Source organism: Saccopteryx bilineata, chromosome 3, assembly GCF_036850765.1.
Source record: "Saccopteryx bilineata isolate mSacBil1 chromosome 3, mSacBil1_pri_phased_curated, whole genome shotgun sequence".
NCBI lineage: Eukaryota > Metazoa > Chordata > Mammalia > Chiroptera > Emballonuridae > Saccopteryx > Saccopteryx bilineata.
In genome coordinates this window covers 65,084,113-65,106,358 of record NC_089492.1, presented here as the reverse complement: position 1 = coordinate 65,106,358, position 22,246 = coordinate 65,084,113, and the positions used below count along the sequence as shown (strand labels likewise).

Here is a 22,246-nt window from a genome sequence, read left to right as displayed (position 1 = left end):
ATAAGAAACATTCACAGTAAGCACTCCCAAGTATTCTGATGCAAAAAGTTTTAATAACACATTATTCTTATTAGAGGAAAAACTGGAGGGTTTTTTTTTGGTATGCTTCACCATAAAATTTAAAACACAAAAATAGGTAACACCCAACCTTTTTTATTTGTTAGTGAGTGAGAGAGAGAGAGAGAAACCAAATAGACAAGAAGGAAAAGAGATGAGAAGCATCAACTCATAGTTGCAGCACTTTATTTGTTCATTGATTGCTTCCTCATACATGCCTTGACCTGGGGGGTGAGGGGCTCCAGCCAAACCAGTGACCTTCTGCTCAAGCCAGTGACCTTGGGTTCAAGTGAGCAACCATGGATCATGTGGATGATCTCACATTCAAACCAGTGACCCCGTACTTGAGCTGGTGAGCCTATGCTCAAGCCAGTGATCTCAGGATTTTGAACCTGGGTCCTCAGTGGCCCAGGCCAATTGCTTTATCCACTGGGCCGCCAATGGTCAAACTAGGTAACATTCAACTTGAAAACACATCGATGGCAGGAATAAATAGCTGACATGCTGCCTCCCATCATGCCACTAGAGTCCTTTCTAGCCACGGATGCCTCTCTTCCCTACCATCCCCAACATCTGAGCCATTCCCTCACTGACCTCACCAGCTCCGTGGGGACCAATAGGGTCTCCTCGCTTCCTTTTCTCATCTACCCTTTCATGGACCTGGCCAGCCACAAACTACTCCCACTCCTCTCCAGCTCTACTCTACACTGGGCAAACTCCATTCCCAGAATGCAAAAAGGTTCAAGTTCAAAGCTCTTTGCGGGAATGCTGGGATACTTAAAATACCATCTTATCATCATCAAGTATAAGTATAGGCTTCTTCTCTAGAGAGATATGGACAGGCAATGAATAAGTGTATACATTTTAAAATTATAACCATTTGCATGGGAAATTTAAGCAACTACTCCAAGGTCAAGGAAGTCATCACATATATAAAATAAAATTCTAGGAGTGACGTCACGGAAATGGCGCCGTGAGAAGCGAGTCCGACAGCTCTCCCTTAAATCACAACAAATTTATCAACTAGAAACAGAAAAATTTATCCTCGGAGCATTCCGGAGTTCCACACAAACTGAAAGCAAAAGGACTGTTATCACCTGAATCTGAGAGACGAGGGTGTGGAGGAAACTACCGCAGCGACGCTCATTCAAGCCGCCAGGGAGTGCGCCTGTGTGCTATCAATAAGACCACCCTCAGATGCCGATAAGAAAGAGGAAATCGAATATTATGGATACAAAAGAAAGAGAGGTAACACAAATAGATGTGGAAAAATCTATGGAGAAAAGACTTAACATATTGGAAGCCTTGGAGCTAAATGACAGAGAATTTAAAATAGAAATCTTAAAAATACTCAGAGATATACAAGAAAACACAGAAAGGCAATATAGGGAGATCAGAAAACAACTCAATGAACACAAAGAATATATTACCAAGGAAATTGAAACTATAAAAACAAATCAAACAGAAATGAAAAACTCAATTCACGAGCTGAAAAACGAGGTAACAAGCTTAGCTAACAGAACAGCCCAGATTGAAGATAGAATTAGTGAAATAGAAGACAAACAACTTGAGGCACAACAGAGAGAAGAAGAAAGAGACTCAAAAATAATAAAAAATGAGAAAGCCCTACAGGAATTGTCTGACTCCATCAGAAAGAATAACATAAGAATAATAGGTATATCAGAGGGAGAAGAGAAAGAAAATGGAATGGAGAATATACTCAAACAAATAATAGACGAGAACTTCCCAAGCCTGTGCAAGGAACTAAAGCCTCAAATTCAAGAAGCAAACAGAACACCAAGTTTTCTTAACCCCAACAAACCCACTCCAAGGCACATCATAATAAAGATGACACAAACCAATGACAAAGAAAAAATTCTCAAGGCAGCCAGGGAAAAGAAGAGTACAACATATAAAGGAAGGCCTATTAGATTATCATCAGATTTCTCAGCAGAAACTCTACAAGCTAGAAGAGAGTGGACCCCAATATTTAAAGCCCTGAAAGAGAGGAACTTTCAAGCCAAGAATACTATACCCATCAAAGCTATCCTTCAAGTATGAAGGAGATATAAAAACATTCACAAATACAGAAAAGATGAGAGAATTTATCAACAGAAAGCCCCCACTCCAGGAAATACTAAGGGGGGTTTTCCAACCAGATTCAAAGAACAAAAGAAAACAACACCACAAGTAACAGCTCCACCAAGAACACAATAAAACCAAACTTAAACTGTGACAACAAAGGAAAAAAAGGGGGGAGAGGATGGAGATTAACAGTAGCAAAGGATGATGAAGTGCAGAAATACTTATAAGATAGGGTACTACAATGAATATGGTAGGTACCCTTTTCATTACTTAATGGTAACCACCCTTAAAAAAACCACCACAAAAACACTTGACTTAAAAAAGGTAGCAACAGAGGAAAGAAGTATGGAACACAAACAAACAAAAACAAATGATAGAAAAACAAAAGAGAAGAATCAAACTAGATACAAAACTAACAGAAAGCAATTTATAAAATGGCAGTAGGGAACCCACAAGTGTCAATAATTACACTAAATGTAAATGGATTAAACTTACCAATAAAAAGACACAGAGTAGCAGAATGGATTAAAAAAGAAAATCCAACTATATGCTGCCTACAAGAAACACATCTAAGCAACAAGGATAAAAACAAATTCAAAGTGAAAGGCTGGAAAACAATACTCCAAGCAAACAACACCCAAAAAAAAGCAGGTGTAGCAATACTCATATCTAATAATGCTGACTACAAGACAGAAAAAGTACTCAGAGACAAAAATGGTCATTTCATAATGATTAAGGGGAAGTTGAATCAAGAAGACATAACAATCCTTAATATATATGCACCAAACCAAGGAGCACCAAAATATATAAGACAGCTACTTATTGACCTTAAAACAAAAACTAACAAAAATACAATCATACTTGGAGACCTCAATACACCGCTGACGGCTCTAGATCGGTCATCCAAACAGAGAATCAATAAAGATATAGTGGCCTTAAACGAAATACTAGAACACCTGGATATGATAGACATCTACAGGACACTTCATCCCAAAGCGACAGAGTATACATTTTTCTCTAGTGTACATGGAACATTCTCAAGAATTGACCATATGTTGGGCCACAAAGACAATATCAGCAAATTTAGAAAAATTGAAATTGTACCAAGCATATTTTCTGATCATAAAGCCTTGAAACTAGAATTCAACTGCAAAAAAGAGGGGGAAAAACCCACAAAAATGTGGAAACTAAATAACATACTTCTAAAAAATGAATGGGTCAAAGAAGAAATAAGTGCAGAAATCAAAAGATATATACAGACTAATGAAAATGAAAATACGACATATCAGAATCTCTGGGATGCAGCAAAAGCAGTAATAAGAGGAAAGTTCATATCACTTCAGGCCTATATGAACAAACAAGAGAGAGCCGAAGTAAACCACTTAACTTCACACCTTAAGGAACTAGAAAAAGAAGAACAAAGACAACCCAAAACCAGCCGAAGAAAGGAGATAATAAAAATCAGAGCAGAAAATAAATGAAATAGAGAACAGAAAAACTATAGAAAAAATCAATAAAACAAGGAGCTGGTTCTTTGAAAAGATTAACAAAATTGACAAACCCTTGGCAAGACTCACCAAGGAAAAAAGACACAGGACTCAAATAAATAAAATCCAAAATGAAAGAGGAGAGATCACCACAGACATCATAGAAATACAAAGTATTATTGTAGAATACTATGAAAAATTATATGCCACCAAATACAACAATCTAGAAGAAATGGATAAATTCCTAGAACAATACAACCTTCCTAGACTGAGTCATGAAGAAGCAGAAAGCCTAAACAGACCAATCAGCAGGGAGGAAATAGAAAAAACTATTAAAAATCTCCCCAAAAATAAAAGTCCAGGCCCAGACGGTTATACTAGTGAATTCTATCAAACATTCAAAGAAGACTTGGTTCCTATTCTACTCAAAGTCTTCCAAAAAATTGAAGAAGAAGCAATACTTCCAAACACATTTTATGAGGCCAACATAACCCTCATACCAAAACCTGGCAAGGATGGCACAAAGAAAGAAAACTACAGACCAATATCTCTAATGAATACAGATGCTAAAATACTAAACAAAATACTGGCAAACCGAATACAACAACATATTAAAAAAATAATACATCATGATCAAGTGGGATTCATCCCAGAATCTCAAGGATGGTTCAACATACGCAAAACGGTTAACGTAATACACCATATCAACAAAACAAAAAACAAAAACCACATGATCTTATCAATAGATGCAGAAAAGGCTTTTGATAAAATACAACACAATTTTATGTTTAAGACTCTCAAAAAAATGGGTATAGAAGGAAAATATCTCAACATGATAAAGGCCATATATGATAAACCATCAGCCAACATCCTATTAAACGGCATAAAACTGAGGACTTTCTACCTTAAATCAGGAACAAGACAGGGTTGTCCACTCTCTCCACTCTTATTCAACGTGGTGCTAGAAGTTCTGGCCAAAGCAATCAGACAAGACAAAGAAATAAAAGGCATCCATATCGGAAAAGAAGAAGTAAAGCTATCACTTTTTGCTGATGATATGATCCTATACATCGAAAACCCGAAGGACTCCACAAAAAGATTATTAGAAACAATAAACCAATATAGTAAGGTCGCAGGATACAAAATTAACATACAAAAGTCCATAGCCTTTCTATATGCCAACAATGAAATATTAGAAAACGAACTCAAAAAAATAATCCCCTTCACGATTGCAACAAAAAAAATAAAATACCTAGGAATAAACATAACAAAGAACGTAAAGGACCTATATAATGAAAATTACAAAGCATTGTTAAGGGAAATCGAAAAAGATACAATGAGATGGAAAAATATTCCTTGTTCTTGGATAGGAAGAATAAATATAATCAAAATGGCCATATTACCCAAAGCAATATACAAATTTAATGCAATTCCCATCAAAATCCCTATGAGATTTTTTAAAGAAATGGAACAAAAAATCATCAGATTTATATGGAACTATAAAAAACCCCGAATAGCCAAAACAATCCTAAGGAAAAAGAATGAAGCTGGGGACATTACAATACCTGACTTTAAACTATATTATAGGGCCACGATAATCAAAACAGCATGGTATTGGCAAAAAAATAGACACTCAGACCAATGGAACAGAATAGAAAGCCCAGAAATAAAACCACATATATATGGTCAAATAATCTTTGATAAAGGGGCCAACAACACACAATGGAGAAAAGAAAGCCTCTTCAACAAATGGTGTTGGGAAAACTGGAAAGCCACATGCAAAAGAATGAAACTCGACTACAGCCTGTCCCCGTGTACTAAAATTAATTCAAAATGGATCAAAGACCTAAATATAAGACCTGAAACAATAAATTACATAGAAGAAGACATAGGTACTAAAATCATGGACCTGGGTTTTAAAGAACATTTTATGAACTTGACTCCAATGGCAAGAGAAGTGAAGGCAAAGATAAATGAATGGGACTACATCAGAATTAAAAGTTTTTGCTCAGCAAGAGAAACTGATATCAAAATAAACAGACAGCCAACTATATGGGAACTGATATTTTCAAACGACAGCTCAGATAAGGGCCTAATATCCAAAATTTACAAAGAACTCATAAAACTCAACAACAAACAAACAAACAATCCAATAAAAAAATGGGAAGAGGACATGAACAGACACTTCTCCCAGGAAGAGATACAAATGGCCAACAGATATATGAAAAGATGCTCAGCTTCATTAGTTATTAGAGAAATGCAAATCAAAACTACAATGAGATACCACCTCACTCCTGTTAGATTAGCTATTATCAACAAGACGGGTAATAGCAAATGTTGGAGAGGCTGTGGAGAAAAAGGAACCCTCATTCACTGTTGGTGGGACTGTAAAGTAGTACAACCATTATGGAGGAAAGTATGGTGGTTCCTCAAAAAACTGCAAATAGAACTACCTTATGACCCAGCAATCCCTCTACTGGGTATATACCCCAAAACCTCAGAAACATTGATACGTGAAGACACATGTAGCCCCATGTTCATTGCAGCACTGTTCACAGTGGCCAAGACATGGAAACAACCAAAAAGCCCTTCAATAGAAGACTGGATAAAGAAGATGGGGCACATATACACTATGGAATACTACTCAGCCATAAGAAATGATGACATCAGATCATTTACAGCAAAATGGTGGGATCTTGATAACATTATAAGGAGTGAAATAAGCAAATCAGAAAAAAACAAGAACTACATGATTCCATACATTGGTGGAACATAAAAATGAGACTAAGAGTCATGGACAAGAGTGTGGTGCTTACCAAGGGTGGGGGGGGGAGGGAGGACATGGGAGGGAGGGAGGGAGAGAGTTAGGGGGAGGGGGAGGGGCACAGAGAACTAGATAGAGGGTGACGGAGGACAATCTGACTTTGGGCGAGGGGTTTGCAACATAATTTGATGACAAAATAACCTAGACATGTTTTCTTTGAATATATGTACCCTGATTTATTAATGTCATCCCATTACCATTAATAAAAATTTATTAAAAAAAATAAATAAATAAAAATAAAATAAAATAAAATTCTAGAGTTAGAAAATCTAGTTTTGACACTGACACTAGTGTTTTTAATATGCTCGTTTAGAAACAGAAGACAAATTCAGTTTTTAATCTGTAAAATCTTAACATACTAAAAATAATGTGGATAATTCTACAACTTTAAAAAATCAATTTCTCAAGGGGTTTCCCATGTAAGAACTGAACAAAAGGAGCTTTAGAAGAAATCCAAGTGGAACTTTACAGAGAAGTACCTCAGATAACTACCAAGAGTTCCAGGTTCCCCTCAGAGATAACGGGTCCCCCCCCCAAAACCCATATATTTGATACAGGTACTCTTCAGTGAACTCTTGAAACTACAAAAGACCCTTTTGTTCTCCTCCCTAAAAATGTCTAATCTCTTTTTTCCCTATCTTAGTTCATTACTTCATTATTCTCCTATATGATGACACTCAGAATCACCTTCAACCATCTGTTCTTTCTCATTCCCTATCACTAAGTCCTATCTCTGAACCCCAGAATTGTCTCTTGGAAGTCCTCTCCATCTCCGCCGGTGAGCTCAGGGCTTCATTAGCTCCTGGCTGGACTACCTCAATAACTTACTGAACAGTTTCTCTGCCACATCTATTTCCCAATCACCCGCAACACAACCCAGTGTCTTCCTAAAAGCCAAATCTGCTCACATCAACTACTGCTTTCACTCTGTCTTACAACATCCTCCCTTAGCTATCCATAACAAATAACTAAAACTCCTCACAGCTAGTCCTTCACAGTCTAGCACAATCCAACACTCCAGTCCTTCCTCCCATAATCAATTCCATTTCCTGAATACACCAGGAATTTCAAAACTATTCAATGTGTGACATGCAGTTCAAATATCAACAACCATGTGAGGCCCTCCTAACTGCCAATTATTCTTCCTATCCTACGATTCCAAAACCACTTCAGACCATCTACATCAAATACAGTGTATTATAAATAACTGCTATCTTTTTTTCTCCTCTGCCACACTCAGAGTTCTAAGGGACCATTGTGCTAACACATAAAATGTTCAACATTAAATGAACAAATGAATCAATTAATGAATTACCTGCTGCTGCAAAGCTTCTTGATAAGACTGAAGCGACTGCTTGGAAGCCTTTGGTTTATCTTCAAAAAGCAACCCTGTATTCATTGTTTGATCACTTGTAATTTTCAATTCATGTTGTCCAACAGTGTTCCTGCATCAAATACACAATTAATCATTTGAATCCGTTTATGACCAAGCAAGAAGAAAATGCAACAACACTCCTTTGAAACAGTATGGTATATAAGTAGTACGTTTAAAAATAGGTCAAAGAGAAATCCTTAAGTAAGAGACCTCTTCCTGGGCAATTCCCCAGTCTCTGCTTTCACAGTTCATGAAACTTACAAATTTACTGGACCTATTTCCTGACCTAGGTGCAGTTACATGGGAGTGAAAACACAGTGATAATTCATCCAGCATGATACACATGGCTTATTCGCTTTTCCGAATGCATAGAAGTACATTTGATATTGTAAAAATGTTTGTGATATACTATAAATCTGAAAAGCAGGTTATAGAACTACACATTTTGGTGTGGTATGTGTATATTTTTGTGAGTTGTGTGTGTACATAGACTTCCTTGATGCATATTTGGATATGTCTATCTCTGAACGAATGAGATTTTAGGCAATTTTGATTTTTCGCAGATGTTTGTATGACATCAATAATATGCATGCATGACTTTTCTAGAGAAAAGTGAGGTTACTCTTTATTTTAAAAATGTGCTTTTGATGAAACACTGACTTACAAGCAATATTTTGAACATACAGGTTATGAAATAATTGGAATTATTTTTGTGTGTGTGTGTGTGTGTGACAGAGAGAGGTACAGAGAGGAACAGATAGGGACAGACACGGGAAGGGAGAGAGATAAGAAGCATCAATTCTTCGTTGAGGCATCTTAGTTGTTCATTGATTCCTTTCTCATATGTGCCTTCACGGGGGGGGGGGGGGGGGGGGGGCTACAGAAGAGCGAGTGACCTCTTGCTCAAGCCAGCAACCTTGGGCTCAAGCTGGTGAGCCCGGCCCAAACCAGGCGAGCCGCGCTCAGGGTTTTGAACCTGGGTCCTCCATGTCCCTGTTCTACACTCAGTCTTCTGCGCCACCACCTGGTCAGGCTGAAATAGGAAATTAAAGTTTTATCTGTTCTGAAGAAAAAAAGAATGAGTTGAGTAATATAGGTTTTAGGAAGACAAATTAATTTTGAAAGAAATTATCATTTTAGCAATGACCTACCCAACAGGCTGTGCTGGCCGGGTGGCAACAGGCGCAGTGATGTAAGCTGCAGGCAGCACTCCCATCAGTCCTGAATCATCTTTAATAAAACACACACGCATTCATTCCAGAGGATCCACTTAGTAAAACTTTATCCCTAGGAATTAAGTCACATACTGAAAATGTTCTCTAAGGAAAAAACTCCCTAGTTCTTTCTGGATTAGGAGTTAGTAAAGGACAATGTAAGAAAACACAATATAGATATTTCTAAAAATCTAGATAAAAAGGAAATAACTTTTAAAAAACTGAGTTTTCAAATAGGGCATTTATTAAATCAATAAATATATCTGTATGAAGTAAAGCTGTGCTCTTCTCATTTATATATTTTTGCTTGCACTTAACCAGTGGGAAAGAATGTTCACACTATAAATAACTTACAGTAAGCAAGACTAGGATCCATAGTATTCCTGGCTCCATAAAAATAGTACGCATCATCATAAGGAGTTCGATAGTTAGCAGCCAAAGGCGGTAGTAAGGGAGGTGGAGGCAGAGGTGCAATCCTGTATCAAAGAAAAATTTCAAAATTCTCCTATTTCATTGCAATGTTTTAAAAGTCAAAATAATCTTCTGCAAAATGTTACTGAAAATCTAGTTGCTGCTTTAGAAAAAGCTACAACGCTTATGTAAGACAAAAAACTTCAGATTTTATTCAATCAATTAATATCTAATTAGTCACTGTATATCAGTATTTTTTTTTTAATTTTTATTTATTTATTTATTCATTTTAGAGAGGAGAGAGAGAGGGAAAGAGAGAGACAGAGAGGAGAGAGAGACGGGGGGAGGAGCTGGAAGCATCAACTCCCATATGTGCCTTGACCAGGCAAGCCCAGGGTTTTGAACCAGCGACCTCAGCATTTCCAGGTCGACGCTTTATCCACTGCGCCACCACAGGTCAGGCTGTATATCAGTATTGAACAAACAATGGTCCCAGTCCCTCAGAAATAACACAGAGATAGACAGGCAATTACAACAAAGTATAGTCAATGAAGCCATACAACAGATGAGGGGCTGTAGGGACATGGCGTAGGAAGGCTTTTTCTAGAAAAGGCCATGCTTCCAACAGGCGCCAGAGTGAGTGAGTCACAGAGAGGAAGGGCAAGTCAGGAAGAAAAGGCAAAGAGGTACAAAGTGGGATTAAAAATGGTTCCACTGGACTGGGAGAAGAGGTGCATTTTTTAACTATATAAATGTATTTTTCTATCAAAGAAAGTTCACCACTTATAAATCAACAGTAATGTCTTGACACAGTATTTAGTATTTCATAAAGTTGAAACTTGTATCTCAGCATTTCATTACTGATTAGGAAATGACAGTGCAATTTCCCCAGGGCAACTTTTCCCAATAGTAAAAATGGGAAAGGCAAATCTCTCTAGATGAAGAGAAAAAGGGGGCATCCTAGAATGCCTGCACTTTTAAGATCATAACACGTTCTGCTTGTTGCAAACTTCAAAATCATTTTGAAGAGCTAAGAAAGCTAAGTTTACAGTTCTCTTCAGTCGTGAACATTTTCCACATTCACTAGTCATTCAGGGTGTCTCACCTTACTCCTCTCTCCATAAATACATCAACAATGAAGCTGGAAAACTGCTATGAAAAACTGTCAACATCATTAAATCTTACATTTTTATAAAAATATATTTCAGATTTAATCCTTACAACCCTGTAACTGTAGACAGGAAAAAAAAATTACTATTGTACTTTTATAAATGAGAAAATCAAAGTTCAGTATAAATGTGTTTTGCCCAAAATCCAGACTACTGTAATCCCTAACCCAGCAATGTTCAACCTTTGTCATCTACTAAAATTCTGCATGCCAGGTGGATCCCGGTCGGGCACATGCGGAGTCTGTCAGACTGCCTCCCCGTTTCCAGCTTTGAAAAAATGCAAAAAAAAAAAAAAAAAATTCTGGAAGACACCAAAAATATATTTTATACATTTTTCCAATTTGACAAAAAAAAATAGGTATAATTCTGATTCATTCTTCTTGTGTGGTGTTATCATTTTTTTATTTGACAACTGAAGGGAAAAGAAGCCAGTGCCCCTGACTAAGTAGTCAGATTGCATGTTTTAAAAATTCTTGCGGCACCCCGGTGGAAGATGACCGCCCTAACCCAGGGCGGAGACTATCCCAGCACACTCTGTAATTCCAGTCCCACCTTGTCTTTACAGAAGGAAGCCAATGGGTGAAATAAAACACCTTATAATACAGTGAACACAACCCTACAACTGTATTAAATAAAAGATAAAACCCAAGTCCTATTGAGAGAAAATATAGTCCAGAAAATATCACTGTTAAAAAAGAAATACACACCTGATTAAATATACTACTATAATACACTAATAATAAGAAAAAATAATAATAAATTCAAGTTCTACTAAGAAAATAAAGTGCAGGCCAGAAAATATTAATGTGAACAACAGGATTTTCTGCTTGTATAGTCTAGTATAGCATAATGTCTTTCACCAATAGAAATGAAATCTTTTCCATAATACCTAAATTACAGGTTTTATAATCTCAGAGTTTTCATTTCAGGTATTTGAGTTGTACAGCCCGTAAGTAACCACACAAAGAGCTGAATGAAAGAAAAGTTAAAGTAATGTTATATAAAAGCCATTTTAGAAACTTTTTCCATATAAACTGAAAGACGTATTCAATGTTTGCCAAGTGGAATTACAAAATTAAAGAAAATGTATCTCTTTTATATGTTAAAAAGTATTTAAAATATTCAAAAATATGACTCAAAACTAAACACTAAATGTACTTACACATTCTAAAAATGCTAAAGGATTTTTAAATAATAAAAGAATATAATAAGGATTTTTCTTTAATTGATTTTAGAGAGAGGAAGGGAAAGGGAGAGTGAAGGAGAGAGGAGGGAGAGAGGGGGAGAGAGATTGATTTATTGTTCCTCTTATTTTTGCATTCAGTGGTTGATCCTTGTATGTGGCCTGACCAGGGACCAAACCCACAACCTTGACATACCGGCATGATGCTCTACCCAACTGAAGCTTACAAGGGTAGATTACCCTTGTTCTTATATTAACAGAGAAAAATCCAATGATGAAAACATTTCAAAGGAAATTATTTGACAAAAGTCATTAATTACACAAAAATCTTTGATGGTTAACATTATTTGCTTCAGCAAATCCTTCTACACATAAAATATAATGATACCTTCCCTAATTCCCAAACACAAAACATTTAAACAAGCACCTGGGAGGCACCATTTCACCAAGGGTGCTGCTGAGTCCACTGTGCAGATCCTCACTCTGCAATGGGATGGAGTGCACTGGTGGGATGGGGGGGGCAGGGGGGGCAGATAAAGGAGGGAGCGGGGTCTGGAAAGCTACTCGCGGTCTTTCAGGCGGCAGCGTCTCTTCCCAGTGTCTTGGTGCCACACTAAACTGCTTTAGTCTATCAGGCTAAAATAAAGGAAAAAAATCTCTTTGTTATGTGTAGTCATAAATTTAAAGGCGGAAGAAACTTCAAAAGACCCTCTATTCCCAGACTGCCAGCAATACTTAAATCAGTTACAAAAAAACAGAATTGTATAGCTAATCCTTATTTTATAAATGGGTAACTGAGATCCCCTAAAAGTACACACACACCTAATGTCTTACTGTTAATAAGTAAGCAAAGGCTGGAAACAGATATTAATTCTAAATATAAAACTCTATTATACTACAACATTGCTGCTTCTTTATCCAATTACTATTTCTGAGATCAAAGTATTCTCCAGTCAGGACACATCTTCTGGGAACAGTCAGATAGTAAACAGTAAACACATCAGGCCATACTACCAGACTCAGTCACAGTGCTGACGCAGCCCCACATAACATTAAACAAGCGAGCAAGGCTATATTGCCATAAAACATTTACAAAATCAGCAGCAACTGGACTTGACCAAAAGTGATACTCTGTTAAGCCTGCTCTATATCATTTGGGTATCCTTTTCTAAGATTTACATATAAAAAGTAAACCTAAAAGTAATGGTTAACTATTATGTCTCATATTCTTATTTATTCTAGTAAAGCAACTTGTTTCATCCAAATATAAATAAGAGGGTCCGGCAAACACTAATGTAACTATAAACCCAAGGGTTAACATGCCACCATATTACATTAAAAAGTTTAAGATTTTATATATATATATATATATATATATATATATATTTTTTTTTTTTTTTTTTTTTTTTCCCTGAAGCTGAAAATGGGGAGAGACAGTCAGACAGACTCCCGCATGCGCCCGACCAGGATCCACCCGGCACGCCCACCAGGGGTGAGGCTCTGCCCACCAGGGGGCGATGCTCTGCCACGACCAGAGCCACTCTAGCGCCTGGGGCAGAGGCCAAGGAGCCATCCCCAGCGCCCGGGCCATCTTTGCTCCAATGGAGCCTTGGCTGTGGGAGGGGAAGAGAGAGACAGAGAGGAAGGAGGGGGGGGGGGGTGGAGAAGCAAATGGGCGCTTCTCCTATGTGCCCTGGCCAGGAATTGAACCCGGGTCCCCCGCACGCCAGGCCAACACTGTACCACTGAGCCAACCGGCCAGGGCCAAAAGTTTAAGATTTTAAAAGAAATTTTTGATTATAAAAACTATTCCAGGCCCTGGCCGGTTGGCTCAGTGGTAGAGCATTGGCCTGGTGTGTGGAAGTCCTGGGTTTGATTCCCAGCCAGGGCACACAGAAATGCCCATCTGCTTCTCCATCCTTCCCTCTCTCCTTTCTGTCTCTCTTCCCTTCCCACAGCCAAGGCTCCATTGGAGCAAAGCTGGCCCGGGCACTGAGGACAGCTCCATCGTCTCTGCCTCAGGTGCTAGAATGGCTCTGGTTGAAATGGAGCAACGCCCCAGATGGGCAGAACATCGCCCTCTGGTGGGCATGCCAGGTGGACCCCAGTCGGGCGTATGCAGGAGTCTGTCTGCCTCCCTGCTTCTCACTTCAGAAAAATACAAATTAAAAAGAAAAACTGGCCCTGGCCGGTTGGCTCAGCGGTAGAGCGTCGGCCTAGCGTGCGGAGGACCCGGGTTCGATTCCCGGCCAGGGCACACAGGAGAAGCGCCTATTTGCTTCTCCACCCCTCCGCCGCACTTTCCTCTCTGTCTCTCTCTTCCCCTCCCGCAGCCGAGGCTCCATTGGAGCAAAGATGGCCCGGACGCTGGGGATGGCTCTGTGGCCTCTGCCTCAGGCGCTAGAGTGGCTCTGGTCGCAACATGGCGACGCCCAGGATGGGCAGAGCACCGCCCCCTGGTGGGCAGAGCATCGCCCCTGGTGGGCGTGCCGGGTGGATCCCGGTCGGGCGCATGCGGGAGTCTGTCTGACTGTCTCTCCCTGTTTCCAGCTTCAGAAAAATGAAAAAAAAAAAAAAAAAAAAGAAAAACTATTTCAAAGGTTTTTTCTGATAGAAGAAAATATATTTAGTTTTGGAATGTATCCCTTTTCCCCCTCACCATGTTTATCTTCCCCAGGAAGACTTCTCAGATTAATCTAAAACTTGTATTCTATGAGCAGTCAAAAATCACACTGGGAGTGAGTGGTGCTGGTGAAGTATTTAACTTATATAAACAGATAACCCCCAGGATATATACTTTAGCATAAGTAAAAAAGTAAATCAAAAGCTGCCTACAGTTGGATAATTTTAAGTTGTTTTCTTTTTAAGAATGAACTTTTTAATGAAATTAAATTTTCTTCATTATCACTCAAAGATGAAACGAAACTCGCCTTAGTATATAAATTCTATGCATCAACTACAGAAAAAGTACACTGTGAGAAGAGCAACAATTACCTTCTCTTAACTGCTATGATGTAAGTAATTCATTCCATTTAATGAGAATTACAAAATTAAAGTAAAAATAAGGTTATCATCTCTCCAGTTTTACATTAAATAAAAATTACTTAAAGTCTAGAATTAAATATTTCAGTTTCTTTGAAAATCACTCAAATATAAGAAAAATGATCAAGATATATACTCAAGAACAATTTTAACATCTATTTTAAGTTAAACTGAGATAACTCTCCCACAAATAGGACAGATGAACAAAGGACAAAAGACTAATTTGAAATAAACTAAAAAAAGGATGCATGTATAAAAAAGGGAAAATTAGCAAAATAAACAACTTCAGTTTTTTAGTGTTCAAGTTGCTCTACTCTTATGCATATCCCAATATCTTTCAACTATCTTCACATGCTGTCATATTTGAGGCTTATCTGACTGAAATGTTAAAACATTAAAAGATGCTGGGCCTGACTTGTGGTGGTGCAGTGGATAGAGTGTTGACCTGGAACACTGAGGTCGCCAGTTCAAAACCCTGGGCTTGCCTGGTCAAGGCACATTGGGAGTTGATGCTTCCTGCTCCTCCCCCCTCTACCCTCTCTCTCTTTCCCTCTTTCTCCTCTCTCTATAAAATCAATCAATAAATAAAAATTAAAAAAAAAAAAATGCTGGGAACCCTCACCGACTTCTCGGGGTCTTGGGCACCAGAAGCTGCAACCCTGAGTTCCAAGTCTTTTTCTCTAAACAAAATTAAAGTTTTTATATTAAAAGGTTATCATAAACACTACCAAAAGCATAATCATTACTGAAACAAACTTATACACAAAGTCCATGCAATAACATCTCCAAGTACAAATAATTCCTTTAACTGACAATAAAGCCATAAATGATTCTGAAAATGTAAGTTTTATGATTTGATGTAAAGTAAACTAGAATTGACATGTAAAGTAATTTGAATAAGTATCTCTAAACCAGTGCCTGTGCTACTTTAAAACCTAAGCTATTTGCATAGAATAGAGTACAGAAATAAAACAAAATCTTTACTTCTTTTAGGGTACATGTATGTATATTTTCATTTCGCAAAAAGGGTAAAACTAAAAATTAATACCGTACTTTCTAATGAGTTTTTTAAGAAAATGTTTATGATGGCTAATATCAGAAAGCAGATACTGTCTTCCTCTAAAATAGAAGAAAAATAACAAAACCAAGAGATAGTAAATCTCAAATTCTCTAGAACTAAGAAATCTATTCCTAATTTTAAACTGCAATTAATATTTCATAGGTATTTCTACAAGAAAAAATTACAAACACTGAGACTTGTATGCAACAAATATCTGTGGATTCATCAATGATTATTTTTATACTGCATATATATGTAGTTTTATATTGTTAAAAAATACTTTTATTTTCTATTTCTCACTACATATGGAATAATATTAAGTGGACATGTAGATAATATTAAATACTATCCTAAATTGTTAATTGAAGAAATTAATGCAGGGATGTAAAAGACCTGTTCTAGAATATATAGTCCCCTTTGTTACTAACAAAGAAAATGAGCACAGAGTATTTACTACCCTGCAGACTTACAATGTGCAGACTGAAACTGAAGTGACTTACAAATACAAAAGCATGTGAGGAAAAATAGCCTCTTACTTTCCTACGCAACAGATGCCACCATGTCACGTTACACAAATGCATTTTAAATTCAAACCACCTCTTCTAAATGCAAACCTTTCATTACCGTCTCTTGTTCTTCTGTTGTTCAGCCATTTGTTCCAACAGTTCTTGTCTATATTTTTCTTTCTTTCTCTGAGTAAGTTCCCGATCTTCACCTCCTAGAGTGTGGTTAAAAAAAAAAATGCAGTCTTAACTCTTTTTTTTTTTTTCCCATTTTTCTGAAGCTGGAAACAGGGAGAGACAGTCAGACTCCCGCATGCGCCCGACCGGGATCCGACCGGGATCCACCCGGCACTCCCACCAGGGGGTGACGCTCTGCCCACCAGGGGATGATGCTCTGCCCCTCCGGGGCGTCGCCATGTTGCGACCAGAGCCACTCTAGCGCCTGGAGCAGAGGCCAAGGAGAGACCACATCCCCAGCGCCCGGGCCATCTTTGCTCCAATGGAGCCTTGGCTACGGGAGGGGAAGAGAGAGACAGAGAGGAAGGAGGGGGGGGGTGGAGAAGCAAATGGGCGCCTCTCCTGTGTGCCCTGGCTGGGAATCGAACCCGGTTCCTCCGCACGCTAGGTCGGTGCTCTACCGCTGAGCCAACTGGCCAGGGCGCAGTCTTAACTCTTGAGCATAATATATCCAACTAGAAACTCGAATTATTTTAAATCTCCAGTTTTAATTACTGGGTCAAAGAGTAATTATTGCATAAGCTGGAAATATAAAAAGTAAAATCATATTTATCATACAGTTATATAATCAACAATTTCATAATGAAGATCTGCTATGTATCAAAGACACAATAATCCTTCCTTTTAGTCAAAAATCTTCTTAAATAGGAGAATACTCTAATCCCCATCCTCATTTTTCTCCCAGTTGGGATAATAGTTCCAAAGTATCCCCCCAAAACCCCCTAAATTGAACACGTGTCCAAATCAAACACCTCAAGAGCAACTGTCCCTCTCTGTTTTCTGATAATGGCCTGATCATAGAGCCTAAGAACCTCACTGTAACTTTGACTGCTCATCCTCTCTTACCCCACATGAGGACCCTCGTTTCTTTTCTCACCGCCCTTAACCTTGGATGGGACTGCTGCACAGCTAGCTCACCAGGATTGCAGCAATAACCTAACTAGTCTCCCCAACTCCTCTCCTCTCCCTGCTTCAGACCAACTGCCTGAAAATACAGCCCTATGACACTGGCGCCCTGCTCAAGAAGTCAATGGCTCCCTCGATTCTACAGAAAAACTATAAACCTGTCATCCTGATATAATGTGAAAATCCAGTTGTGCAAACCAGCAAATCCTCTACTTCATTAATTATTAGTCTCCCAATTAACAATTAAGTGGACACACAGCATCTGAGTCTGTCCATTAAGCACAGATGTTAGTAACAGTGGAGCTCTGATGGAGAAAACATGAGTTACATGAACATCAATGATAATGCTTTATAATCAAAGTAGATACATCCACTCTGCTTCGGATCATGATGGGAGTAACAAGCACAGAACTTAACCTCCCACCATAAAAATAAATAAATAAAACTAGGCAAAATATTATGAAATAACTTTTTCAGACAGTGGCCACCAAGCAGCACAAGTCTGTATGTAATACCTGAGGGATGAAAAATAGATGAAATGGCAGCACCATTTCTGCCTGAATGCAAGTTTCAAACTGCGGGTACAGGGAAGGAGAACCCCAACCATGCTGGGAAACTGAGCTAAACTGGGCAGAAAAGGATCAAAATTCAGGAAGGCTAAAATGCTAGAAGTTTAGGGCAAAGATCCAAAAAGAAGCATAAAAAGAGATTTAGAAATCCGTAGAGGGGTTCCTTCTCTAGTACTGTGCACTAGTCTATGCAAGCACAGAGAGAAATTCCACTAGATAGGGCAAAAAACTGTGGAGGACACATTAACTAAACAACTCTCAGACTTCAACTGGAGAGAAATTCAGGCTCCAGCGAGAGTGGAGTTCTCGGGAATTCCCTAGGGTCTTGTCTTCATGGAGGAAAGACTCTGAAAGGGCACTCTGTAGTAGCAGAGCAGGAAGGAAAGCTAAATGTCCCAAACTAAGCTTAAAATAAGGCCTCCAAAACACTGGTCCTTAAGTAACTGAAAAATGTGACAGAAGCAGGCAAAATTCTAAGACAGATCCTATGTTCCCTGCCTTCTGTGTTGACTCCATGTATAAACCACTCTCCTTGAATGAGGGCATGACTTCCCGCTAGCCCACAGTACATGGCAAAGATGAAAGGAATTTGCAAATATAATTAAAGTACCAAATCAATTCTAAATTAATCAAAAGGGAGATTATCATGGGCGGGTCTGATTTAATCAGGTAAATGCCCTCTCTGAGTTGAGTGAGTCTCCCTGCTGGCACAATAAAGTGAGCAGCCAGGGTGAGAAGGTCCACGTGGCAAGAGACAGTGGTCAGCCTCTAGGACAGTGATGGCCAACCTTTTCATAAAAACCGCCTACTTTTGCAGTGCTGCTCAACCTGGTCCCTCCACCTGGCCAGAGGGACCAGGTTGACCACCACTGCAAAAGTGGGCGGTTTTTATAAAAAGGTTCACCATCACGGCTCTAAGAACTGGGGGGTGGGAGGCACTTCCAGCTGACATCCAGTGAGAAGTCAGGGCCCTTACTAATACAGCCACAAGGAAATAAACTCTGCCAATATTGCACGTGGGCCTGGAAGTAGATTCTTCCCCAGTCAAGCCTCCAAAGTGGCTGAAACATGCAATGTAACCTTATGAGACCCTGAACAGAGGACCTAACTGAATTCCTGACACACAGAAACTATGAGATAATGTGAGGTGTTTGGGGCCACTGAATTTGTGTTATGTGATGTAGCAATAGAAAATGAATACAGTGACTCATAACCATTAGAATAGTTAATAGAAAAGAGCACATAAACAAAGATGATGGAACTAACAAGGATGTTAAAGCAGCTCCCATAACTGTGCCCAAGTTTTTAAGTGAAAAATAGCAACAACATGAGGAGAAAATGGAAGCTATTACAAAGAACCAAATGGAGAGTTCTGTTTCTACTAAGAAAACAGAAGGCCACAACACTGCTCAGACCCTACAATGGGAAAAAGCTCAACCATTTACAAAATCAGAACTTGAAAAACATCCATCAGGAGCTGATATTAAAAGCAACCAGGTAAACTGTATTTCAAAAGGTATGAAAACCAATCCAGAGGTGGGACAATCCAAGTGTTTGCCTTTACCAGAATATACAGAAATAGGTGGCTGCCTTACAAGCAGATAAGAACAAAATAGATAAAAAGTTAATGAATTCTTAAAGGCTCTGTGTGGGCTGCAAAACGATGTAGTCTTGGAAGCCCAGACACCAGAGGACTCTGCCCTCAGTAGCCCTCTCTCGCAGAATGCTCACAAGAGACAGGACATGGGGCAACTCATGAGACCAGAAAGAAACCCTCCCTGGTGGGGGGAGGGGGATGACCCACCATCTGTTTTCCAGATTCTTCTTTCACACAAAGCAATAGCGGTAATCCCCTGGTTGAAAGGCAGAAAACCTGCCCTGACCCAGCATTCTGAACTACATACTTAGTATAGACCTGGTACTGTGAGGGGAAGCGCAGCAGATTCTCAAGCAAAACCCTCCACAAGCAGAAAGGAAAGTCTGGCTAGGACTCTGGGGAGGGGCAGCAACCCCAAGACAGACTCTGCTGAGAACCAGATGCACAGGGCCAGCCTTGCACCAAGGAACAAGCAACAGGAATCTACGCTGAGGAAGAAGTGTGGAGATGCACCCTTTCCTTCCAGGACTTTGCGGCCTTGCTGAACACTGAAAGAAGGTGTAGGAACACAGAAAATCCCTTCTGCACTCCAAGCCTCACACTAAGAATAAGGTTCCAGTTCTAAGGAACTTGAACAAAGAACTGTTAAAAATCATTAGGGATGGAAGGCATGAACATTACTGTAAACCACCACACTCCACAAATACATTGTACATTCTGCAGAACACACTAAACACACCAAGGCGGACAATATTCCAGTCATTACAAAAACTGTATTAACAATATTCAAATTTGAAATAACTGAAACAAATTATTTTCTTGAACCACAGGGGAAATAAACAAGCAGTCAATAACAAAAAGACAGCAGGAAAATCCCCAAATATTTAGAAATTTAAAAGTAGGTTTCGAAACAACCCATGATTCTGTTATAAACCCCACAATATATTATTTTTGCTTAATGTAGTCAGTTGCATTAATTTTTAATATAAAGTGAAGGGCTCTAAATGAAGTCACTGTGGCAAATTACAGGAAGACAAATTTCAGTTCAATCAAAATAAGAATATTATAACAATGAGAACTACCTAAAGATGTAGAGAGCTGACTCAGAATAGAATCAATTCCCTGTGAGTATATATAAATATAAACTGAAAAAAAACTATATACATATATATATATATATATTACCTTGGGATAAATCACTAGGCTAAATGACTTGAATCATTTGTTTCAAGCATTAGAAGCAATTATCTCACTGAATATTCATCCATAATTCCTGGATTGCATTGATAATAAATTCGTGTCATTCATCTTTAAAGTTTCCATTTACTGATAAAACTATTTGTCAATGGGCTCTCAACATAAAAGCTCTCCAATTTCTATCATGTTTAAATATCACAAGAACAAAAGCCTTCTGACCTATTGATAGGTTAAATTGGTCAATTCTCATGTAAAGACATTACACTGGAATAAAACTCTAGGGTCTAGGTCCCTGTTGGGGAACCTTTTTTATAAAAACCGCCCACTTTTGCAGTGTTGGTCAACCTGGTCCCTCCCGCCCACTAGTGGGCGGTCCAGCTTTCATGGTGGGCCAATCGTGGCACAGTTTGGTTGCTCCACTACCAGGACACCATGAAAGCTGGAACGCCCACTAGTGGGCGGGAGGGACCAGGTTGACCAGCACTGCAAAAGTGGGCGGTTTTTATAAAAAGGTTCGCCATCACAGCTGTAGGTGCTATGTCATTTTTCTCACAGTAGCCATTTCAAAAAACAAAGGTCTCAGAATATCATGCAATTACACATCTCTAAGCCAAGATTTAAATTCCTGGTGGTTTTCAGGTTGAATGAATCTAAACCAGGGGTAGTCAACCTTTTTATACCTATCGCCCACTATTGCATCTCTGTTAGTAGTAAAATTTTCTAACCGCTCACCAGTTCCATAGTAATGGTGATTTATAAAGTAGGGAAGTAACTTTATAAAATTTATAAAGCAGAGTTACAGCAAGTTAAAGCATATAATAATAATTACTTACCAAGTACTTGATGTCAGATTTTCACTGTTTGGCAGAATAAATCTTTATAAAACAACTTACTATAGTTAAATCTATCTTTTTATTTATACTTCGGTTGCTCTGCTACCATCCACCATGAAAGCTGGAACGTTCACTAGTGGGCAGTAGGGACCAAGTTGACTACCACTGATCTAAACTGTTACTTCAATTTTCTCTCAGACTTCCCTAAAACCAAATTTCAGGTGATTTTTTTCTAATAGTTTTCATACTAAGAAAAGAGTTCTTTTCAATTTAAAGTTACACAGGAAAAAAGGCTCTCTTTACTGTGACAAGTTCACATAGCAGATCAACATGCTTATGGTTAGCTATGTCCTTAATTTCTATACAGTAAAGAGGCAGTGTGGATTATGATCATGCTTTAAACAAAACACTGTCTCAGAAACTACATAGAAAGAACATGAGAAAGGGTGTTTATCAAAAACTAAAAAGGTTTAGTTCAGGGGAACTGAACTTAAATA

At 38.6% G+C, this 22,246-nt stretch overlaps 1 protein-coding gene across 10 annotated transcripts in view; it reads right to left on the bottom strand.

The window, feature by feature from the left end:
• The window catches only part of CSPP1 (centrosome and spindle pole associated protein 1), a 119,013-nt gene that overhangs the window by 48,781 nt on the left and 47,986 nt on the right, over nucleotides 1-22,246 (bottom strand). For 8 of the 10 annotated variants that reach the window (XM_066266261.1, XM_066266259.1, XM_066266264.1 and 5 more), the window contains 6 exons: nucleotides 16,532-16,625; nucleotides 15,470-15,527; nucleotides 12,233-12,441; nucleotides 9,397-9,518; nucleotides 8,980-9,058; nucleotides 7,769-7,898 (listed from right to left, as the gene is read on the bottom strand). In XM_066266261.1, coding sequence (XP_066122358.1) covers nucleotides 7,769-7,898; nucleotides 8,980-9,058; nucleotides 9,397-9,518; nucleotides 12,233-12,441; nucleotides 15,470-15,527; nucleotides 16,532-16,625 — 692 coding nt within the window. The remainder of the gene's footprint in view (nucleotides 1-7,768; nucleotides 7,899-8,979; nucleotides 9,059-9,396; nucleotides 9,519-12,232; nucleotides 12,442-15,469; nucleotides 15,528-16,531; nucleotides 16,626-22,246) is intronic. The other 2 variants (XM_066266267.1, XM_066266268.1) reach the window with 1 other exon arrangement.